Source organism: Didymella exigua (assembly GCF_010094145.1).
Source record: "Didymella exigua CBS 183.55 unplaced genomic scaffold M421scaffold_2, whole genome shotgun sequence".
In the NCBI taxonomy this organism is placed as follows: Eukaryota; Fungi; Ascomycota; class Dothideomycetes; order Pleosporales; family Didymellaceae; genus Didymella; species Didymella exigua.
In genome coordinates this window covers 1,256,781-1,275,018 of record NW_022984776.1, presented here as the reverse complement: position 1 = coordinate 1,275,018, position 18,238 = coordinate 1,256,781, and the positions used below count along the sequence as shown (strand labels likewise).

The 18,238-nt window shown below is 53.0% G+C and overlaps 5 protein-coding genes across 5 annotated transcripts; 3 read left to right on the top strand and 2 right to left on the bottom strand.

Moving 5' to 3' along the window:
* Positions 1–250: 250 nt before the first annotated feature.
* M421DRAFT_395756 (uncharacterized protein) lies at positions 251–899 on the top strand (the record flags this gene model as incomplete). Its single annotated transcript, XM_033590097.1, has 3 exons — positions 251–283; positions 339–420; positions 469–899. 3 exons carry the CDS (start codon positions 251–253, stop codon positions 897–899), a joined length of 546 nt encoding a protein of 181 aa, XP_033453885.1.
* Positions 900–1,685: 786 nt separating this feature from the next.
* M421DRAFT_395752 (uncharacterized protein) lies at positions 1,686–2,511 on the top strand (the record flags this gene model as incomplete). The annotated part of the gene is made up of 3 exons (XM_033590096.1): positions 1,686–1,960; positions 2,025–2,093; positions 2,171–2,511. The coding sequence occupies exons 1-3, from the start codon at positions 1,921–1,923 to the stop codon at positions 2,509–2,511; spliced, it is 450 nt and encodes a 149-aa protein (XP_033453884.1). The 5' UTR covers positions 1,686–1,920.
* Positions 2,512–3,473: 962 nt separating this feature from the next.
* Positions 3,474–4,883, bottom strand: M421DRAFT_395750 (uncharacterized protein). Its single transcript, XM_033590095.1, has 2 exons — positions 4,268–4,883; positions 3,474–4,215 (listed from the first exon to the last, which is right to left on the bottom strand). The coding sequence occupies exons 1-2, from the start codon at positions 4,610–4,612 to the stop codon at positions 3,709–3,711; spliced, it is 852 nt and encodes a 283-aa protein (XP_033453883.1). The 5' UTR covers positions 4,613–4,883; the 3' UTR covers positions 3,474–3,708.
* Positions 4,884–7,353: 2,470 nt separating this feature from the next.
* M421DRAFT_415980 (uncharacterized protein) lies at positions 7,354–8,077 on the top strand. The gene is made up of 2 exons (XM_033590901.1): positions 7,354–7,551; positions 7,600–8,077. Exons 1-2 carry the CDS (start codon positions 7,479–7,481, stop codon positions 7,863–7,865), a joined length of 339 nt encoding a protein of 112 aa, XP_033453882.1. The 5' UTR covers positions 7,354–7,478; the 3' UTR covers positions 7,866–8,077.
* Positions 8,078–10,272: 2,195 nt separating this feature from the next.
* Positions 10,273–17,866, bottom strand: M421DRAFT_201703 (uncharacterized protein). The gene has a single exon (XM_033588118.1). The coding sequence runs from the start codon at positions 17,502–17,504 to the stop codon at positions 10,563–10,565; it is 6,942 nt and encodes a 2,313-aa protein (XP_033453881.1). The 5' UTR covers positions 17,505–17,866; the 3' UTR covers positions 10,273–10,562.
* Between the last annotated feature and the right edge of the window lie 372 nt (positions 17,867–18,238).

The window sequence follows — 18,238 nt, the reverse complement described above, 5'->3', positions numbered from 1 at the left end:
TAGGTGCCAGCCGAGCGCCAGTCTCTCACCTTCACCGCGCAAGTGGTAGCCTGCGCCAACCCCAATATAAATCCCGCCCACTTGCCCAGCTAGCAGCAAACTCCATCCCCATTCCATTTCCGCGTCAGATTCAGTCCACAAACTTTCTATAGTTAAGCCTCAAGAGCTCTGCACAAGTATGCAATCTTCTCACGCTACTACACGAGCATCTCCACTAAGTTGCATTCAGCTCACGCAATAAGCCCCCATCATGGTGAACTGGACCGCAGAGAAGGACCGGACAGTAAGAGCTTTCTCCTCGGCCTCAAAACATAACAGTAGCCTGACTACCTCCGCAGATTCTCAAGGGGATCTTCAAGTTCCACAACATCAAGAACTCACAACCATTCCTGGAATTTCTGGCAAATGAGATTGGGGAAGGTAGGCTCATCGCGCGTTTGAGGTTTTCAGTATACTTAGCACCTCTAGGCTGCACACTGAAGGCAGTCAGCAACCGTCTCACCAATCTCAGGAAGTCTGGCAAGCCAGTGAACTCGGGTAGCGCTGCCTCAACTCCCATCAAGAAGTCTGCCACTCCCAGGACTCCACGCACGCCTGCGTCTGGTCGCGGTCGTTCCAAGGCTATTCCCAGCAAGAAGTTCGACAATGATGATACCACTTCTGACGGTGAAGAGGAAGAGCCGATCGTCTCACCTTCCATTGGTCGCAAGCGGGGCAGAGCATCCGCCTGTCCGCAGTCATACCATGAGTCTGATGCTACCACCGGCGACGAGGATGAGGATTTCGCTCCCATGAATAAGAAGATCAAGGCGGAGTTGGTTGAAGAGGAGGGCGTCGCTGACACTGCTGGGACCGATGGCCCTCTTGAGGATGAAGACGAGGATGTCGCTTTCGTTTGAGATTATCGATGGCGCTTCTTCTGCATAAGGGGAGTCTGAAGTTCTGGAGCTCGAACATGGTAGCGAGAAGGTAGTGAGGGAGTGCTGGCTGCCTGTTTGTCTTCGAAGTTTGCGACTGTTTCGGTCTTGAACCGTGTCGATACTTGCGATGATGATGGAGCTCTGGAGATAGATGGAGATACCGTGGATGCATTTGGCTCTTTCTATAGCAACTACTAGCTCTCACGACGATGCACAAAGTTCTCCAACTTCAGTGTGCACACCAGGTGATAAACCATCTATCTGATCGATGCGCTCCAGAGCTCATTGGTATCTAGAAGTCCGAACTGTTCAGGTGTTCAGACATTGGACATTGACCTCGTGACTAGCTCGATAAAGATAGCCGTCTCGATGCATACTTCAAGGCCTCACTTAAGAGTACACCTCGCGGACGGACATGTGCTCGACCAACTAGATCCTGTAGGTGCTTAGCAGACTGGTAATTGTGACTTTTCTGGTGAAGGCTCTTCCCGAGATTCTCATCACGATACTGGCCGCGTAAATTGGCCCAGATGATGATTACTGTGATCCTTCTATGTCCCTGAGCACGTTCCCCAATGATTAGGAATACCCAGGTGTTTGCATAAACCAGACCCAGGACGTACTAAGAGTGCTACGACAGCTTGAAAGTCCTGTGATATCGTTGAGAATCTAAATTTCTACTTTCGGCCCGGACCCTTACGCTAGAAGGAATATGATCACCGTGAGGCGGTCGCAGGAGGTGCCAGGATCTGAGCAGTGAGCGCTCCGCACTCACCTTCACCTTCATCAATCCTTGTCTTCGTGAGATATAAGAAGGCTCATTCTCCGCGCCGCCCCAACTACTCCTTATCTTATCCTCAACAATCGTCTCCCGACCAAACTTTCATCACCGAATTTCTCTTTTCCAAACCAAAACTAAGGTGTGATTGCATTTGCGCATTGAGACAAGGATACATACAGACAGACTCTAGGCTCCAGCAAACAGGCAACCATCACAACAATGTCTAAGAAGTGGACTCCCGAGCTCGACGCAATCTTAAGTCCATTTCCTTTCTTCAAGGATATCCGCTGACACTTCGCAGCTGCTGCACGGCGTCTTCGAAGAATGCCAGATCTCCTTCGGCAAGGCACTCTGCAATAAGCTCGCTGAGCGCGTCCGCGCCACAGGCGTGGGTAAGTACCTCAAGCCTCCACTCCAGGCTCCCATGGCCGCTTCTATATCTGTACCGCCGCTAACTCACCTGCAGAAGGCTTCACCGAGTGCACACCCAAGTCCATTGAGAACCGCCTCTACTCGTGGAAGAAAAAGAACACAACTTCTTCTACCGGCTCCGGCGACACTCCAACTTCGACACCCAAGAAGGGCGCTGCGAAGCCCAAGAAGGAGCCTGCTACGCCTAAGGGCAAGACTCCTCGTGCCAAGAAGGGCGCTGCGAAAAAGGCGGGCGACGAGGCTGATGAAGAACTCACGATGTCTGCGGGTCGCAAGAGGTATGCTGAGAGAGAGCAAGGGGGTGGGGAGAAGAAGGTCAAGGTCGAGCAGGGTGACGACGAAGGAGTCGGTGTTGCCGAGGTGGAGGAGGAGGATTGAGGGCGGTTGAGTGGGCGAATGAGTTGGTCATGATGGGTCAGTCGAGAGGTCTTGACGACATTGCTGCAGTATATGCTTTACACTTGACCATTCGGCGGACATTGGCGGTTGCATGGCGGTTGGTGGAGTTTTTGCCGGATGGGTGGCCAGTGGCATGGTTTAATGTTTTCATGAGTGGAACACTCAGCGTAGAAACTTCCAGTTGCCGTCAAGTAACGAGAAGAAATCACAAAGACTGACCTGAAATCTCCCCTCTGCGACGCGTTGCGAATGCTATGGTGTATGCCATGGAGACGATCCGGTCACAAGGCCCGTTGGTGAAACAATGCTGCTAATTTGTACTGGCAGGTTCTATCGAATGAATTCGTCGTAAGTAATAAGCACATGCTCGCATGTTCCCGTAACAGTTCGACAAGAGGCTGGGGCGTTATGGTATCTGCTTTCCTGGGAAATCGAAATGTGTGTATGAGCGTACTCGGGATATTTAGACGCCACCTATAATAATTTCGACCCTTCACTGCGAATTCTAGCGCAGAAGAGTGCTGCCGCTTACTGGCCACTTACTGTCCGATCTCATTGTGGCAGTATTCGATTCTCGTACCTTCCAAAGAAAGTGCACAGCCGTAGGGGATCTTAAATTAATACGATCTATCCTAGGATTCACAGTGATATCGTTCGAAGATTTGAAATGACTTGTGTTGGAAGCAAATTATAATATTGCCACGACTCGAACTCTGCCCTTTAAGTCTGCTACTTGTTTTGCAGTCAACCCTTTTTGCGGACCATCCCTGACTTGAGTCCACTTCTTCGTTCCATTCTCCGCAAGCCATTTTACAGTCTCGAGATGTCCATTCTCGGCAGCCTAGTGTAGCGCTGTCCAGCCTTGATTCAGGGTCATCTCGTTCGTATCCTGTCCAAATTGCTTCAAAGCCTTCAGAATCTCGACATGACCCTTTTCGGCTGCGATGACAAAATCAGTGCGATGCCACTTGTCCCGAGTTCCGAGGAGCTTTGAGCTCCTGTCGAGGAGAATTTTTGCGGCCCACCTGCGATCGTAGATCGCTGCGATGTGTAACGGTGTACGCGCTTCACGATTTTTTATGAAGAGATCGATACCGGAAACCGTTATCAGGGTCTTCAGGATCTTCGTGTGCCCTTATTTTGTAGCCAAGTGCGCTGCTGTCCAGTTTTGCGGCCTTAATTAACGCATTCATTGGGTACTCGTTCTTCTGTAACTACCAAAAATATGATTTGGTCAGGAACACCGAGTGCGGCTGCCCAATGGAGTGGATTATGCGGTCCAGGACCCATGATTTTCTCCACATCTCGCTTATGTGGCGCTCTATTTATGGGCGGATTACTGGCTTCCTGCCACTCTTTCGAATGCATGAACAACGATACGCGATGTTGTCGTTTGTTTAACGTCTCGAGTTGGCCCGCCCAGTCGCAGTATTTTGCAACGTTCTTGAGCCACTGGAAGTCGCCGTTAAAAGACAGCATAAGGTGTACCGATACGAAGAAGATTGCTTTGTACAAGCTTATGAAGACTGATTGTAGGCTCTCCTTCAGCTCGCGCATGTCGACATCGTCGGTTGTTCGAACGGCCATCCAGTCTTGGGTTTTCTTGTTCAGAACAACGTAGCCTGCAACGGTCTCTGCAACTTCGAATATGGCTGCTCTCTCGGTCATGTATATCTCGTTCATCTTATCGTCAAATTAGCATTGAGACGTACGTGCGATTGCATATCGAACTTACAGCAAACGCAGAGAACAACGCCGCCGCCGGGATGGCGACATAACGCCCTCCTATATTGGCACCAGTTGCAACGATGTCCTCGATCTTCATCATGCTACTGCAGACGGTCCCAATCTTCTCGGTAGATTTCCTGCTCTCTAACTTGCGTGGCTTCCTCTGGATCATTCCAAGGAGCTCGCGATATCCGTCGTCGGATTGTAGTTTGATTTTCGATTTGCCGAGTTCTTGCTTGACTATGGCGTTGAGCTTTTGTAATCTTTCTCTACCTTTGTCGTCATCGTTGAGTGCTTCATAGGCTTGTTTCCACAAATCGGATGTGTGCTTCCCAGGGCCAGGGCTAGACATTGTACCACGGAAAGGATAATGCGGAAATGATTGTGTGATAGGGCGTTAGCATGAAATATACTGTATCGGTGTTGCTGAGCAGGACTCAGCCCAAGCCTGTGTTAAGCTGCAGTCAGGCACAGCTCGCGCTAACCCGAAAGAATGGACGACCCGTGTGGGGGCCTAAAAGCTACTCCCATGCATTGCCTTATTGCCTGAGTTTAAGAGGGCGATATTAGCCTCGTGAGTCTTGAGATAATTCAAACTGGTGGTCTCCGCCCTAGCAATGTCGGCCTGCAGATCCTGGAACTGCGCTAAGCCTGTCGCTTGTAATCCAGTGATGCTGCTATGTGATCGCTCATGCAGAGTCTCGTTCTCGAGTCTGAAGTTGGGGAGATATCGCCTGGACTATTGAATCTCAGCGATCCCAGCACACGATTCCACGTATTGTGTGTGTCGGCCAAGACGGTCTACGGTAAGACGCCACTGAACTTGGTCTCGAAATCTTTCCACACAGAACGAAAGAAGTTCTTCCACACTAGATCATTGCAAGCCAATCCGTTTCACAAAATCAGCAGCCATTCGTCGCACTTACTATTTCCCCTGAAAAATCTGAGCGCCTGCTACGGAACTCTAAGATGTCAAAGTACATCCTAACTATGGCATCCTTCAGGTGTAGGTTCGTGCGAAAAAGAACATCCTACTCCAAGAGAAGAGGAAGTTGCTCCCCGATTTGTTCGTAAGCTTTCAGTAAAGCTTCGAAAGAGTCGAAAAACGTGCTGGCAGTCTTGCTCGGTCAGCCACGTCTCATGCAGTTGGGATTGCAAAGCGATTACCAGGAGCAGAAGCTTCATTGGGCCCCACGCAAATGCGACAGCGCCCGAGACATTAAGCAATATCTCAACCACTTTGCCGAATTGATGCATGGCCTCTAGGCAAGACTGGATCCGGGCAAGGTCCATCGTGTCTTTGCGTCTCTCTTGCTCATGTTGGATCTGCATAACAGCATCACACAAGCTGTCGTAGGTTGTTCCCTTCATTTGTGCGAGATCTTTCTTCAGATTTTCTTTCTGAAATTTATCGATCGTTACCTTCAGCGGCTCGTCTGAAGGTAAGAGAGTCAATCGAGCACCCACCAGAGTCGAATTTGTTATAGTCCGACTGGTCTGTCGGGAAGAGGTCGAGTTCGCCATTTTGGCGCGGACTGGAGCTCTGAAATGCAGTGAGACCGGGATTAACTAGATCGAATTTCCTGTTCGCAAGCTGGACGAACCAGAGAGTATTCATTTGACAAGGTCGCATAACAATAGTCAAAAGAGATTTGAAAGCTCAGGCAGCCAACAGAGCTCATGCGGGGCAAGCAGGCAAAAAGAAGGCAACTGGGAAGTGAAGCAGGCTGAGCAAGGCTGAGAACCCCTACAGCAAGTGGCGTCCGCAAAGCCTCATACCCTGCAGGTATGCACAGCCTGACGCTCGACCATACTTTGATCAACCTTGTGCAGGGATTCGAAGATGATCGGAATACAAAGGAAGTCATGCACTTTTTTGTTGGAAGAAACATCGTCCTAGGTATTCATCCGTAGGCGTTCGTCCTGTGCAGCCGAGGCGCTACATAGGTACATACCTACCTTAGACGCGTCAAGCCCCGCATGCGCGATGTTACTCAAACACCTGCTGAACGATGACGATATCGCGTTGTACTCCATACACGCGCCGCAACTGAGATGGGACGAACTGAATGACTCAGGCTTCTTCGATAAGTACGTGTGCTTATTCACAATTCCAAAATCCACAGCTAACCCGGTCTAAGACCTGATCCTGTACTTCCTCACCAAGTCTGGGACCAATGCATCAGTGACATCCTAGCGCCTGCCTTGCTAGATGGAAATCTTGCAGCGAACATAGATCCAACCTTGGAATCATTCCAATCCACACAACATGATGTCGAGAAATGGTTTACAGGCCATACCTTACCTGAGGTCGTGGAGGCGACACCGTCGTCACAAGATGACCTGGTCTGTTATGGAACTATAAGTTCGATAGGAATCAATTTTGGCTGTAAACCTTAGAGATTGTTCCAGCCGCAAGCTCGACTTTCGTACCCATCAGCTCCAGGTCTTCCGGACGCCCATGAAGCTCCTCGGCAAAATGCTAGACTTGGACAATAAGCTTAACGCGATGGCTGTGAGTGCCGTCGTTGGCCATTCACAGTTCAGTCTTGCAAGGCACGAGATCGAATACCGCGTTCTGTTCCCAGACGACACTGCATTAGGCTCGTTGAACCTGCAGCTGGAAGAAGCTCTGAATAGCATAATGCAGCAACAACACAAGCTAGACTTTGAGGTTTTCGCACCTATGCAAGCCGTCCGGGAGTCAATCAGCAAAGCTGCGAAAGAGGAAGACGCCATAGCACGTGTTTAGATCAATATATATGGGACATGTATGGCTTCGAGGGCTGCAAGCCGAGATCTTTCTTCGCGCACGATCTACCTCCAGCTTCCTGACTGCATTCGGGATGGCGCCATATACGATAATCCGCATGTCCTCAAGCTTGGTAATTATGAGAGCCTCGAGTGCCCAGCTCCCCTGGATGTCGCAGAGCTGGCTGCGGGGAAGAGTACAAATGAGGCTGTCAAAGAGACCGTCACCAGTGTTTATTCTGCGCTCACTAGAAGTAAACATATAGTAGCACTACAAGGCGATCGGCGTCTGCACACACAGCTACTATCGCGAGTTCTTCTGTCCTATGGCTAAACAGGGTGATTGAACTTGTGCGACTGTGTACTGACGATATAAAGTCACTAAAAGCGAGCACTCGACTTCATGAGCAAACGTGAGAATGGCCCGATTCCTGGTAGCGATCTATTGTGGAAAGTCGACACGCTAGATGGCCAGAGCTGGTGAGTCATCTGAAGTGTATGTCTACAGTTCTAATCAAAATAGCTTTCGACACTCTATCACTGGCATGATCAGCAAGTGCGCCATCTTACGCTCAAGGTTCAACTGACCGAGAGTAGGTAGATTATATCAAATAGAGACAGGCGGCGGGATTCTGACTGACGAAATGGGCATGGGTAAAACTTCGTCAGTTCTGGCCCTCATTCTCCGGACACTCGCTTTCGCGCATTCATGGTCAGTCCATGCAGAGCCCGCTGGATTTTTTGAGCACCACGGTGCATATGCTCGAAGACGATCAAGAGCTACCGCAGTGGTCGCTTCATCAGATCGTATGTTTCCAGAGCCCTGTGGCCGGCCGATTGTGCTGCCCCTCTGACGGTCTGCTCTAGTCATGATCAACGAGTAGTTCCAAGAACGGGACAGGCACGTCAGTGAAAGATCGGAAGCGACGATTTAGCTGACTGAACAGGCATGTCGATGAGGAAACGAAGCGTGCACTCCACTGCGTGAAATATCACGACTCTGGTCGCGAGTGCTCGTTGGATCAGGTTTGCGAAACTGATATTATTGTTGCGGCAGACGTAGCCGCTTTATAGTGGATGGAAACTGCGCTGAGTTGCTTGCTAGCTAGGAGGCGACCATATATACATGCCCTGAGACGTGCTAGTCCAAGGTAGTCAACAGAGGTGACGATCAAGCCCTGTCGGACCGACTTGCACCGCAACAATTATAATCACGACATATCATACGCTCGCTTCAGATGCAACAGGTGGCAAGAACCTGCTGAACAAGATTGAATGGTATCGACTGATTCTCGATGAAGGTATGATGGACTGCTACTCGGTTGACGTATGGCTGATCATTATCCAGCCCACATTATTCGCCGCCAGAATACCAGCCTGTACAGTACCGTTGTAGACATAGAGGTATGTAAGGTCTCGATGGTGTCTCACTGGAACCCCTTTGCAGAATCGTCTTGAGGACATCGGATCTCTCCTAGCTTTTCTGAGGCTGAAGCTGTTCCACAACCTCTCGAATTTCAAGAAAGCAATTGTATTCCCATTTGATGAGGGAGGAAGACGCAGAGAGCTTGCAATCACTCGCTTCACGATGCTTCTCGACTCCATATGTTTGCGCCGAACGAAAGACTTGCTTCATCTGCCAGAACAACAGAATCGCATTCGCAACATTCCGATGTCGGTAGAGGAAAGACTGCAGTATGATCAGACAAACAAAATCACGTTTCGTGTAATTCGAAATCATGCCGAAATGTTCGAACAGAACAGCACGCTGAGTATGTTTCAAGTCCAGCTTCAACTGTGGATCCTGTGCAATCGCGGAACCGGGCAATAGCCATTTTCTTGAACCGTCGCAAGTTGCACTTATTGGACGAGAGAGAAGCAGTCGAGGCGTCGTTAGGTAAGGATAGAGAAGCAACGTGCTCTGCTTGCCGTCAAACTCTTCCTCTGCTCGGAACCGGCTCAGAGTTTCGCCACTACGCAGACTGTAGGCACATACTCTGCTCAGAATGCGTCTGTCAGAACATGCCAGCTGGTGAGGGCCAACCAAGTACGCAATATCCGCCATGCATTCCCCTTTGGCGCCCAGCGTATCAAGGCCATCAATTGAGCAAACATCACAAGATGTAACTACGTGAGCAGTGTCGGTCGGAGACTGCGATCAACGAGTGTATTGCTATCTGTTGTTGTGTTCTGATGTTGTATTCCAGAAGCTCTCAGCTCTTGGGTACTGCCGGCCACAAATCGCCGCAAAAATGGGCTCATAACCAGCATGGCCCCCAGGAAATGTCCGGAGACAATATGAGATCTGAGATGTACTCGCCTGTCGCTGGACCTGCCGAACTTCATGAAATTACAATAGTAGGAGAGCTTGAGTCGCCAGATAACATCCCAAACTTAGCACAAGGAGAGTCCATTCACCATACGAAACAAAGTGGCTTGTGTGTGACTGTCGAGGCAAGAAGGGGAGAGCGTTAGCAGAGTATGTTCAAGGGCTTCGGTTTTACTTTGAGTGTGCAATGTTGATTGTATCAATGGTCATCATCTATGTCTTGGAAGCTAGAAATAGCAGTGGCATGCCGGCCCGCCTCCCATACTGTAACCTTACTCATTGTTGCCTTCCTATTGGAGGTCGCAACTTTGTGAATGAAAACAAGGACTCGCCGCCGACTCCAGTTCTCTGAACAAAGAACGAGCATTAATGCACTTCACCAGCTGGGGCACGATGGTAGGACTCTCTGTGCTTTGAGTTTTGTGATACAGTTTTCAATACCTCGATTTGGATAACGTTGTTCGGCGTTGATAGACGGCGTCAAAGACTGTCTGGGTATGCTGCTGCAGAGCTGCGGACGCTCCAGTCTGCTGTATGCAGCCTGTCAGTGCCACAACGTGTATGTGGAGAATCTAGAGCCAGCGACTCTGTTTCCACACTCAGAATTGTAGTGTATTAATACCGCATTCATAGAGTGTGGGCTCGATAGGCTCGCAAAGCCTGAGTTGCATGTGCCGTGACCAGGCAGCGTGGCTGCACAGATCAGCAGTATCTCTCTCACGCTAGATATTGCGGTGCACTTTGACGCACCAATTCGGCGGGGGTCTCGAGTTAATAAGTCAGCCTTGTCTGCCTCGAGCCCAACCTCTAGCTTCGATTACACAACGTCGGCTGTGCTGGCGTACCAATCATGCCACTTTACGATGTTCCTTGTGCGCTAGAGATTGCAGTGCAAGCATCGTTCATTGCATTCTACTGGACGCCACAAACCCCATTTATTCTCTCCTCACAGCCAGTCCGACATACGTGAGGAATTGACACGTGATTGAATGTTAATTTCGTTAAAATAAGGTATAATACAAGTACGATCACACTCGCTCTAACTAACGCTCATGCCAGACAAACGGAACAAGATGTTATGCACAAAGCCGCCAGGAATGATCAAGTCATCTAGTCATCCTACAAAGGAGATTGAACGCCTCGTTTGCGGTATGCTTGCAAACAGATGCAGTCCTTCCAGATCAGACCAAATTCTCCAAACGCCATATTCGAAGTCGTGCGTCTATCGCTGCCACCCGTCGCGCTGCGGTGGCCGGCTGACACCACTGGTCCAATCCATATGTCCACCAGGTCCTGTAGGCGGCTGTCTCTGGTCCGGTCTTCCGTACGGTCCAAGATTACCTCTCATGAGGTTCTCGCGAAAGTGTGCGTCGCGCTCCCTAAGCTCCCGATCTCGCATTTCTTGGTCGCGCATCTGACCCTCCCTGCGCATCTGCTCCTCACGGTTGAGGGCCGCCTGTTGTTGCTGTGCTGACTCCTGACGAATGCGATCTGCTATCCCTCGGTCGCGGGGGAATGGTTGAGAGAACCGAGATGGCTCTTCTGACAAGCGTTGACCGTAAAGCGGGTGGCTGTTCGTGCCTAAGGAAGAGTGCGGTGGGTGTTGGAGAGGAGGGGGCTGCTGTCCTGCATCGTTTCTTGATAGTGGAGTATGCGAGCGCTGTGACAGATACCCGGGGTTCGGCTGTTGAGTTTGATAGCGCAAGTCTTCGTGTACAGGGGTCGAGCGTAGATGTGGGTTCGCGAGCTGCTCTCGCAAATACTCTGTTCGTTGGGAAAGCTCTCGGCTGGTGTCACGATCCGAATTGCGCGATTCGAGATCATGATGGAGGTCGCGGGGATCTCGTGGACGATACGACTCCGTCATACTGCCGGGTCCTCGGATTGAGGGATGAGCTGGGTGCTCGTTCGGTGTCGGAGGGTTCGAGAATGTCAGACCTGTGTTTTGAGCTTGTGAGTGGTCGTTGCGGCTCGGAACATCCCTCTGCTGTGCTACATGGCTAGTGCGCAGATGTGGGCTCGGTCGCATTCCCATCGGACCTGATGGTGGAGCACCAGCTCCAGGAGGATCGACTTGTGCGTAAGGGTTTGGCTGCAGGATTTGACTAGACGCAGCCGAACCTGCCTGCGCATGCTGAGTTGGTCCAGCACCTGGCATGCCAGGACGTGGAGGCTGTCCTGGCGCCCCACTTACACTTGGCGTACGAGAGTGCAAGTGGGGCGAATTATTGTAAGCAGTCATGGGCGGCGGCGAAGGGTTGTGCCGTGGCGCATTGTGCTGAGCAAAGACTGAGCGATGGTTGCCGAATAGCCTGGAGTCGCTATATGCAGGCTGGGGCAGGCCAGGGTGAGATGTTGGTAGAGATACTGGCTGCTGCGCCTGGCTTTGGCTAGGGTGGAATTGCTGCCGTTGCTGCCAGCCATCACGAGAACCATGTCTGCTACCTTGAGGCTGCTCATTGGTCAAGTCAATAGACCTACCGTGCGTTGAAGATGGCATTGAATTTTGCGGTGCGTACGAAGATCGACCATATGGTGGCTGCGTTGATGCAGGTTCACCATACACATCGCGTCTCGGCGCTAATGTCTGCGAGGAACTCGGCGGAGGCGCGATAGGAGCCTGCTGCGAGGGCGTTGTACTATGCGAGGGGGGACCTTGGTCTGCGGCCTTCTTCCGGGAGGGTTCATCGGGTTCGGGATCATTGAGCAACGACAACAAATTGGACTTCCTGGGCGCTTGAGCAGGCTTTGGTGGTGGCACATTCTGTGGAGGAAGTTGGTTGAACGATGGACGAGCCTGATGCTGAGACTGAAGAATCGGCGTTTGCTGTGCTTGTGGGATCGCGGACGGCGGGGCGTGCCTTGGCTCTTCTTTGACTGGGGGAGTGGAGATCGAAGAGCGCGATGGCAGTGGTTGAGCGCCAGAGAATATACCGTGCGCCTGAGACATCAAATCGGAAGGTGGCTGAGTCATAGCCTGAGCTTGCGAGACCTGACGAGAGTGCGAGTATGACATTGGTCGGTGCTCTGGCGACCTCACTATTGAGTTGGAGCGCACGGGCGGCATAAGTGGCGGTGGTCCACCTGGAGGGAATGCTCTTTGGTGATGGTGCATCTCTTGCGAGATCCGTCGAGCGTGTTGGTGCTGCTGGTAGCGATGCTCCTGTTCCTGCTGAAGCTCGGCCCTAACCAAGTTCTCACGCTCTTGATGGCTCATCCCACGGAAACCAGGCTGTGGGTGTTGTTCTTGGGCACGCATCTGCGGTACACCGTGCGACTGCATAGACCTTGAGGGGTGGTGATGGGACGATTGCGAAGATACGCGGTTATCAAGACGAGACTGTACGTCATCAGAAAAATACCCTGCCCGAGGTGGCTGGTGATGTGGTCTGTGTTGTGGCATGCCATGCTGAGGGGGATGTTGCGGCTGATTCCGAGACAAGGGCGCAGGCGGCGATTGGTGGTGCGTCATCGAAGGTACCGATGCAAGAGCAGTCTCTGGCAGCGGCGAAAAGCCAGATGTAGAGGGCACAAGTGACTTTCCTTGAGCGGCAGCCTGTGATATGAATCTCGAGGGATGAGCTGCCGGAGGAGGCGAGTTCCTGGGTAAATTGACGGGATTGATCAGAGGAGACTGATTCTGTTCGGCAGGTGCAAGACTACGTGGGAGTACGCTTTGTGTGCTCTCGTAACGTCTCTTGGGGGCAGGAGTGGGCGTCGGTGGTGGTCCTAAATCATCGCCACGCTCCCTTCTCGCATCGGCGTCTTTCGCCGCCTGTTCAAGCTCTGATTTACCGCCTTCTACCATGCGCAAGTACTGGTTCTTGATCATGATATGCGTTTTCGTACCCATATGGTTGGCGAATCCAATCCAGTCCGTACCGAAGTGTGCCACATTTTTCTCAAAGTCTTGCAGTTCAGAAACTGACCAGTAGCTCGAAGGACCAGGTCTGGCGTTTGGCTGAGTCTTCTGTCGATCCATCATACCCACAGGTATGCTCCCGGAGAGCGAAGGGATCTCAACATGGCTGCCCCGCAGATTTAACAGCGCAGGATCACTCATCGGATCCTCGTGTTGAGTCACGTGTATAGGAGTGGGCATCTCGGTAACTGGTCGCTTGCCAAACTCATCCTCTGCTTTGACACCAGGCGCTTTCTCTTTGCGGTCGAATTTGACCGGAGATACAACAGGAGCTGCAGCAAGGGGCTGGATCTTAACCTTCTTGCCCTTATCCTTGTTGGCTTTGCTCCGTCTACTAGCCTTTTCTGGGTTACCGTCTGCATCAATTTGCCGACGAACTCGGCCGGTCGGTAGCGCAGCAGTTGGGTCGAAATCAGCCTCCATACCACCAAAAGTGGGCGCTGCTGAGCGTCGAGGTCGTCCAGATTCCGTGACAGGACCGGAAAGCCCGTCTTCTCCTGTGATCTCAGGTCGTTCCATGTTTGCAATGGCTCCGCGGCCACGTGCAGCACCTCCGCCGCGTTTTCGCGCACCCCCGCGCCTGCCTCGGACCTTGCCCTTGTACTCTCTTGCCCACTTTGTGGCGTAGTAATGGTTAATACAGTCTTTGTAGGTTCGCTCAGTGCCACATTCCTTGTAGAGAATCTCTGCCAGCTTGCCCCACTTCTTAGCGTACTGATCTCTGTAGTTTACGACCATGACACGGTGCTCGTCCGGGGTGAAGTCATCTTCTGGTGGTTCGTAGTGGAATGCAAAGATGCCTTGTCCCGGCTCACGCTGGAAATTGGTATCAATGAAGTTGCGACGCTGAGCCTCTGCTTCGCTGAGCTCTACGGGTAGGTCGGCTTCTTTCTCAGGGTCGGACATGCTTCTCCTTGGCTCGGGATCTTGCTTGCCCATCCTCTCCTCTTCAGCGGTCTTGAGAGATTCCTTGATCACCGCCTCCAGATCGAGTTCCGTTGCCCATCGACTAGCGTGGCTACGTCGTCCAGTTGGACCTGAAACATCGAGTAAAGCACCCATCGTTGAGCTTTGCACGTCCGGCGTTGTGGCTTTCAGGCTAGGTTCAGCTGAAGGTTGGCGTTCCTGTTCGTCCTGTTCGCGCTCCTCATCCCACTGCCGAATGGACTGACGCCACAATTTGTACCTGACAGCATACTGTTGCAAAGTCTCTTCTTCGTTTAGCTCAGGCCGAACAGTCTTCTGATATAATTTGAGCATGTTAGACTTGATGAAATCGTCCAAGCCAGGGCGATCCTGCTCTATGTCAGAGAGTGGTGTGGGAGGACCAGATCCAAGATACGGCAGCCCACTGAGGTCAGACAACACCTCCGGCTCCTTGGAAGCCTCACGCCGTAAACGTAAAGCAACGGTCGCAGGGGCGATCGAGCGGTCAGCTCTCCTATCCATGCCACTATCATCAGTATCTTCTGCTCTAGGCGTCAGAGGCGCTACTGGATCATGTGCGACACGAGGTTGCAGAGGCGATGCTACTCGAATCTCTTGAGGACGAGGTGCATCTTCTTTCTTGAGGGTCTCTTGCCCGATTGCCTCAAATGGCACAGGCAGGTGAGCAGCAGTCAGGGACGACAACAAGATAATTTCTTGTAGTGGAGTGGTTGCACGCAGATGGGGTGCACTAAGGTCTATCAGCTTTGCTTCAAGGGCAGCCTTGTCTTTGTTGTACTTCGCTTCTGATTCAGCGAAGTCATCCTCATCAAGATCAAGATCCTCGTCAGAGTCTTGCAAGGCATCCGGTGCGGAAGGTGCAAATGATACAGGTGGCTGTACAGGGTGAGGAGGTGCGTCAGCCATGACCACGTCAGAATGACGCCTTGTCTCAATCGCTCCGGGTTTCAACAACGGGACTAGAGATCGCTCTGCCGATGCAGCTCGCCCTCGTGGCCTGTCATAATCTCCAGGAGGACGGAATAATACCGGCGAGCCAAACCGTGCCTGCTGCGCACGTTGTGGATGCATATTGGCAGCAGTGTTGCCGAATTCGAGCTTGGGAGCTTTGGGAACTGTCCCAAATGACCGCTCGCGATCATCGACAGGTAGCTCTCGCTTGGTGGGAACAGTCGATCGGTTGGGAATGAGGCCTGGTCGGACCCACTGCATGCTTTTCGGCCCGCTACCCATGGGTGCTCTTGGCGCGATGAAGCCAGGTCGCTCAGATGGCGCGTAGGGTGGAAGTGGTCGTGCTGCCATGGACGCCCTATCAGCTTTGGGACCAGTCGGTATATTGGCAGGCAGGCTTTTTGGAGACGTGTTTATAGAGGCGTCGCCACTACTACTGCGGGGTCCCAAGGGTGGAGGCTGCGCGGTGCTGGAAGATGCGTCTCTTGGTGCGTACGAAGACAGGGGAGCCCTCGAGAAGGACGGCGATACGTTAGCCCTCATAGCCGCCTGCGGCGCAGTGGGAGGTGGTCGCGGTCGTGGTGCAGGGCCTTGAGGTGGAGACTTCGCAGGGCCTGATGGTGCTGACGGTGGAGGTCCCTGGCGTGCTGAGTATTGAGGTCCATTGACAGGTCGCGAGACGGGCGCTTTGCTGTCCGTTCTCTCTATCTCGGGCACACTGGACATGGCTGGGGCAGACATCTGCACACTCGGCGGTGGATCCATACGTAGTGGGCCATTTGGGGGGGCCGGTCGATTCTCTTGCGTGGGCGCATCGACGAGCGGTCGTTCGGATGTAACTCGGTCGGGTGCTCTGTCTGCCTTGGGGCCTGTAGGTGGAGCAACGAAAGTAGAGGGCGCGGTAATTCTAGGTGCTGCAGGTGTGGGTGGTGCAACGATTGGAGGCGCTACAGGCGCGATAGACGCAGGCGCAGGCGGCGGAGAAGGAATAACAGCTGAAGCAGGGTTTGGCGCTAAGTAAGGAGCCGGGACAGGCGCTGTGATGGGGGCAGACAAGTTTGCTAAGGAAAGCGCTGTCACCGAAGGAGCGGGTGTGGCCGATACTAGAGTGCTGGCCTGTACAGATTTCGGAGGTGGCGCTGCAGCTGTGCTCGGCTTTACATCAAGCGTGGGGTTCCTCCAGACATTAGATCCAAAGGCCGGGACTGCAGCGGGTGGCGACGAAGCACGTGGAGCATACCTTTCTCTGGACGCCTCTGCGCGGCTAGCTAGCAGAAGATCGTCCTTACCGGGATCTCGACGGGAGTCCTTGACAGCTGATGAATCAATGGCAACAGACGAGCGTCGAGAGTACGAGTCCATTGGGGGGCCTAGCCGGTCCGCCGTAGGTGCGTGGTGCGAAGAGTGTGGCGGTTGCCCAGTAGGTGTGCCTGGCACGTGGCGCGAGTCAGGCGCTCCGGGGCCACGATGGGCGTCCAATGCTCTCGGGCCAGGTTTGGCAGCGCCAGCAGGTCCTATGTAAGAATCGTATTCCCTGGGGAATCTGCGATCATCTCGATCTCTCCTGTCGAATTCTCGTTCATCCCGCATATCTCGATCTCGCCGTATGGGCGATCGGCTGCGCGGCCTGTACGAGCGGTCTAGAGGGCGGTCCCTGGGATCATGATGTCGGTCTCGATCGTCGTTGTGAAAGGGTCTGCCCCGTCCACCAAAATCCCTACCACCTCGTCCTCGTCCAATTCCACTGCCACGGTACGAAGAGCCGGTGCCCAAAACGGGAGGATCTGAGAATGTAGACCCTGCCGAGGGCGGTCCATCCCGAGAGTTTCGGCGTGCTCGACCAACATCAAGATCACGTGGTGGGAAGTCTCTTTGGTCTCGAGGATCTCGGAGGTCGCGAATAGGCGAGCGTCGTGGTGGTGGGGTTGGGCGTCTTTCTCTTCGGTCGCGATCGAAGTCCCGGTCGCGATCGCGGTCGCGGTCAGCTCTCCAGGAATTGTGTGTGTTCGTCATTGGAGGTGCAGGTCCGCTGCTGAGCGGCGGTGCATCTCGCAATGGTGTCGGCTCACCCCTGCCAGGAAAGCCTCTCCCTCGTCCATCACGAGGTGTTGACGGCGCTCCAGATGGACCTGCAGGAGCAGGGCCGCGTGGAGCATCAGAAAGCGTCTTGGGTCCTCGAGGAAGGTCTCGTGGCGGAAAGTTGTTGGGTTCTTGATTAGGCCTCACACTGTCGTTGGCTCTTGGTGGGTATCCACCGCCGAAAGTGGAAGGCCTGCGGTCTCGATATGGTGGCGATCTGTCTCGTCCATTCCTGTTGCTGTCCGGGTATCGATATGAGGACATAGTTGCAGCTTGAGATATTAGGGTTGAACTTCAACGACCGCGGCATGGACGTATGTGCGAACCAGGGTCTGTTACTGCTAAACGTGGTACGTGGGCCTGAGTGGTCGCGGATGCGGAGGTAGAGGTGCAGCGTTTGTGCAGAACAGCGTTTGCGACGGTGATCGCAATTGAGTTGCAGTCGAACAGATGGCCGAACCTCGTAAGGTGAACGGTTCGTTGTGTGCCAGTCGAAACGTGACCTTGGGTCCGTGCTCCTGGGATCCAGAAGGCGCGAAGGCGCGTGCGCCTTGGCAATCCGGGATTGTGGCTTGTGCGTGCTGCCGGCAAAGCTGAGTTCAAACCGCTGCTGCTGGCTTTTCACGCCTTTGGGGTAAACGGGCTTCGACAATCGCGTCAGCAACCAGTCGGCACTTAACGTAAGGCTCTGACAGCTGCACCTGCCGTATCGGTGCGTATGCCAGGTTCTCTGAGCGACGTGCAGGCTGAACAGAGATGGGAATTCACCCCGTAGACGTGGCGCCGCGCTCTATGTGCGGGAGTAGGCCAGGGCACGTGGGAGGGTAGCGAAATGGCGGGACGCAAAATAATCAAAGTTTCTCAGCCAAATGGCGCGCAGGTGGACGCTGGCAGCATCGCGCCGTCGAGAGGGCTGTTGTCGTAAAGGGTGTTGAAGAACACGGCACCAGAGAACACGAACGAGGATCCAAGCATCCACCCGCAGCCATGACGCTGGA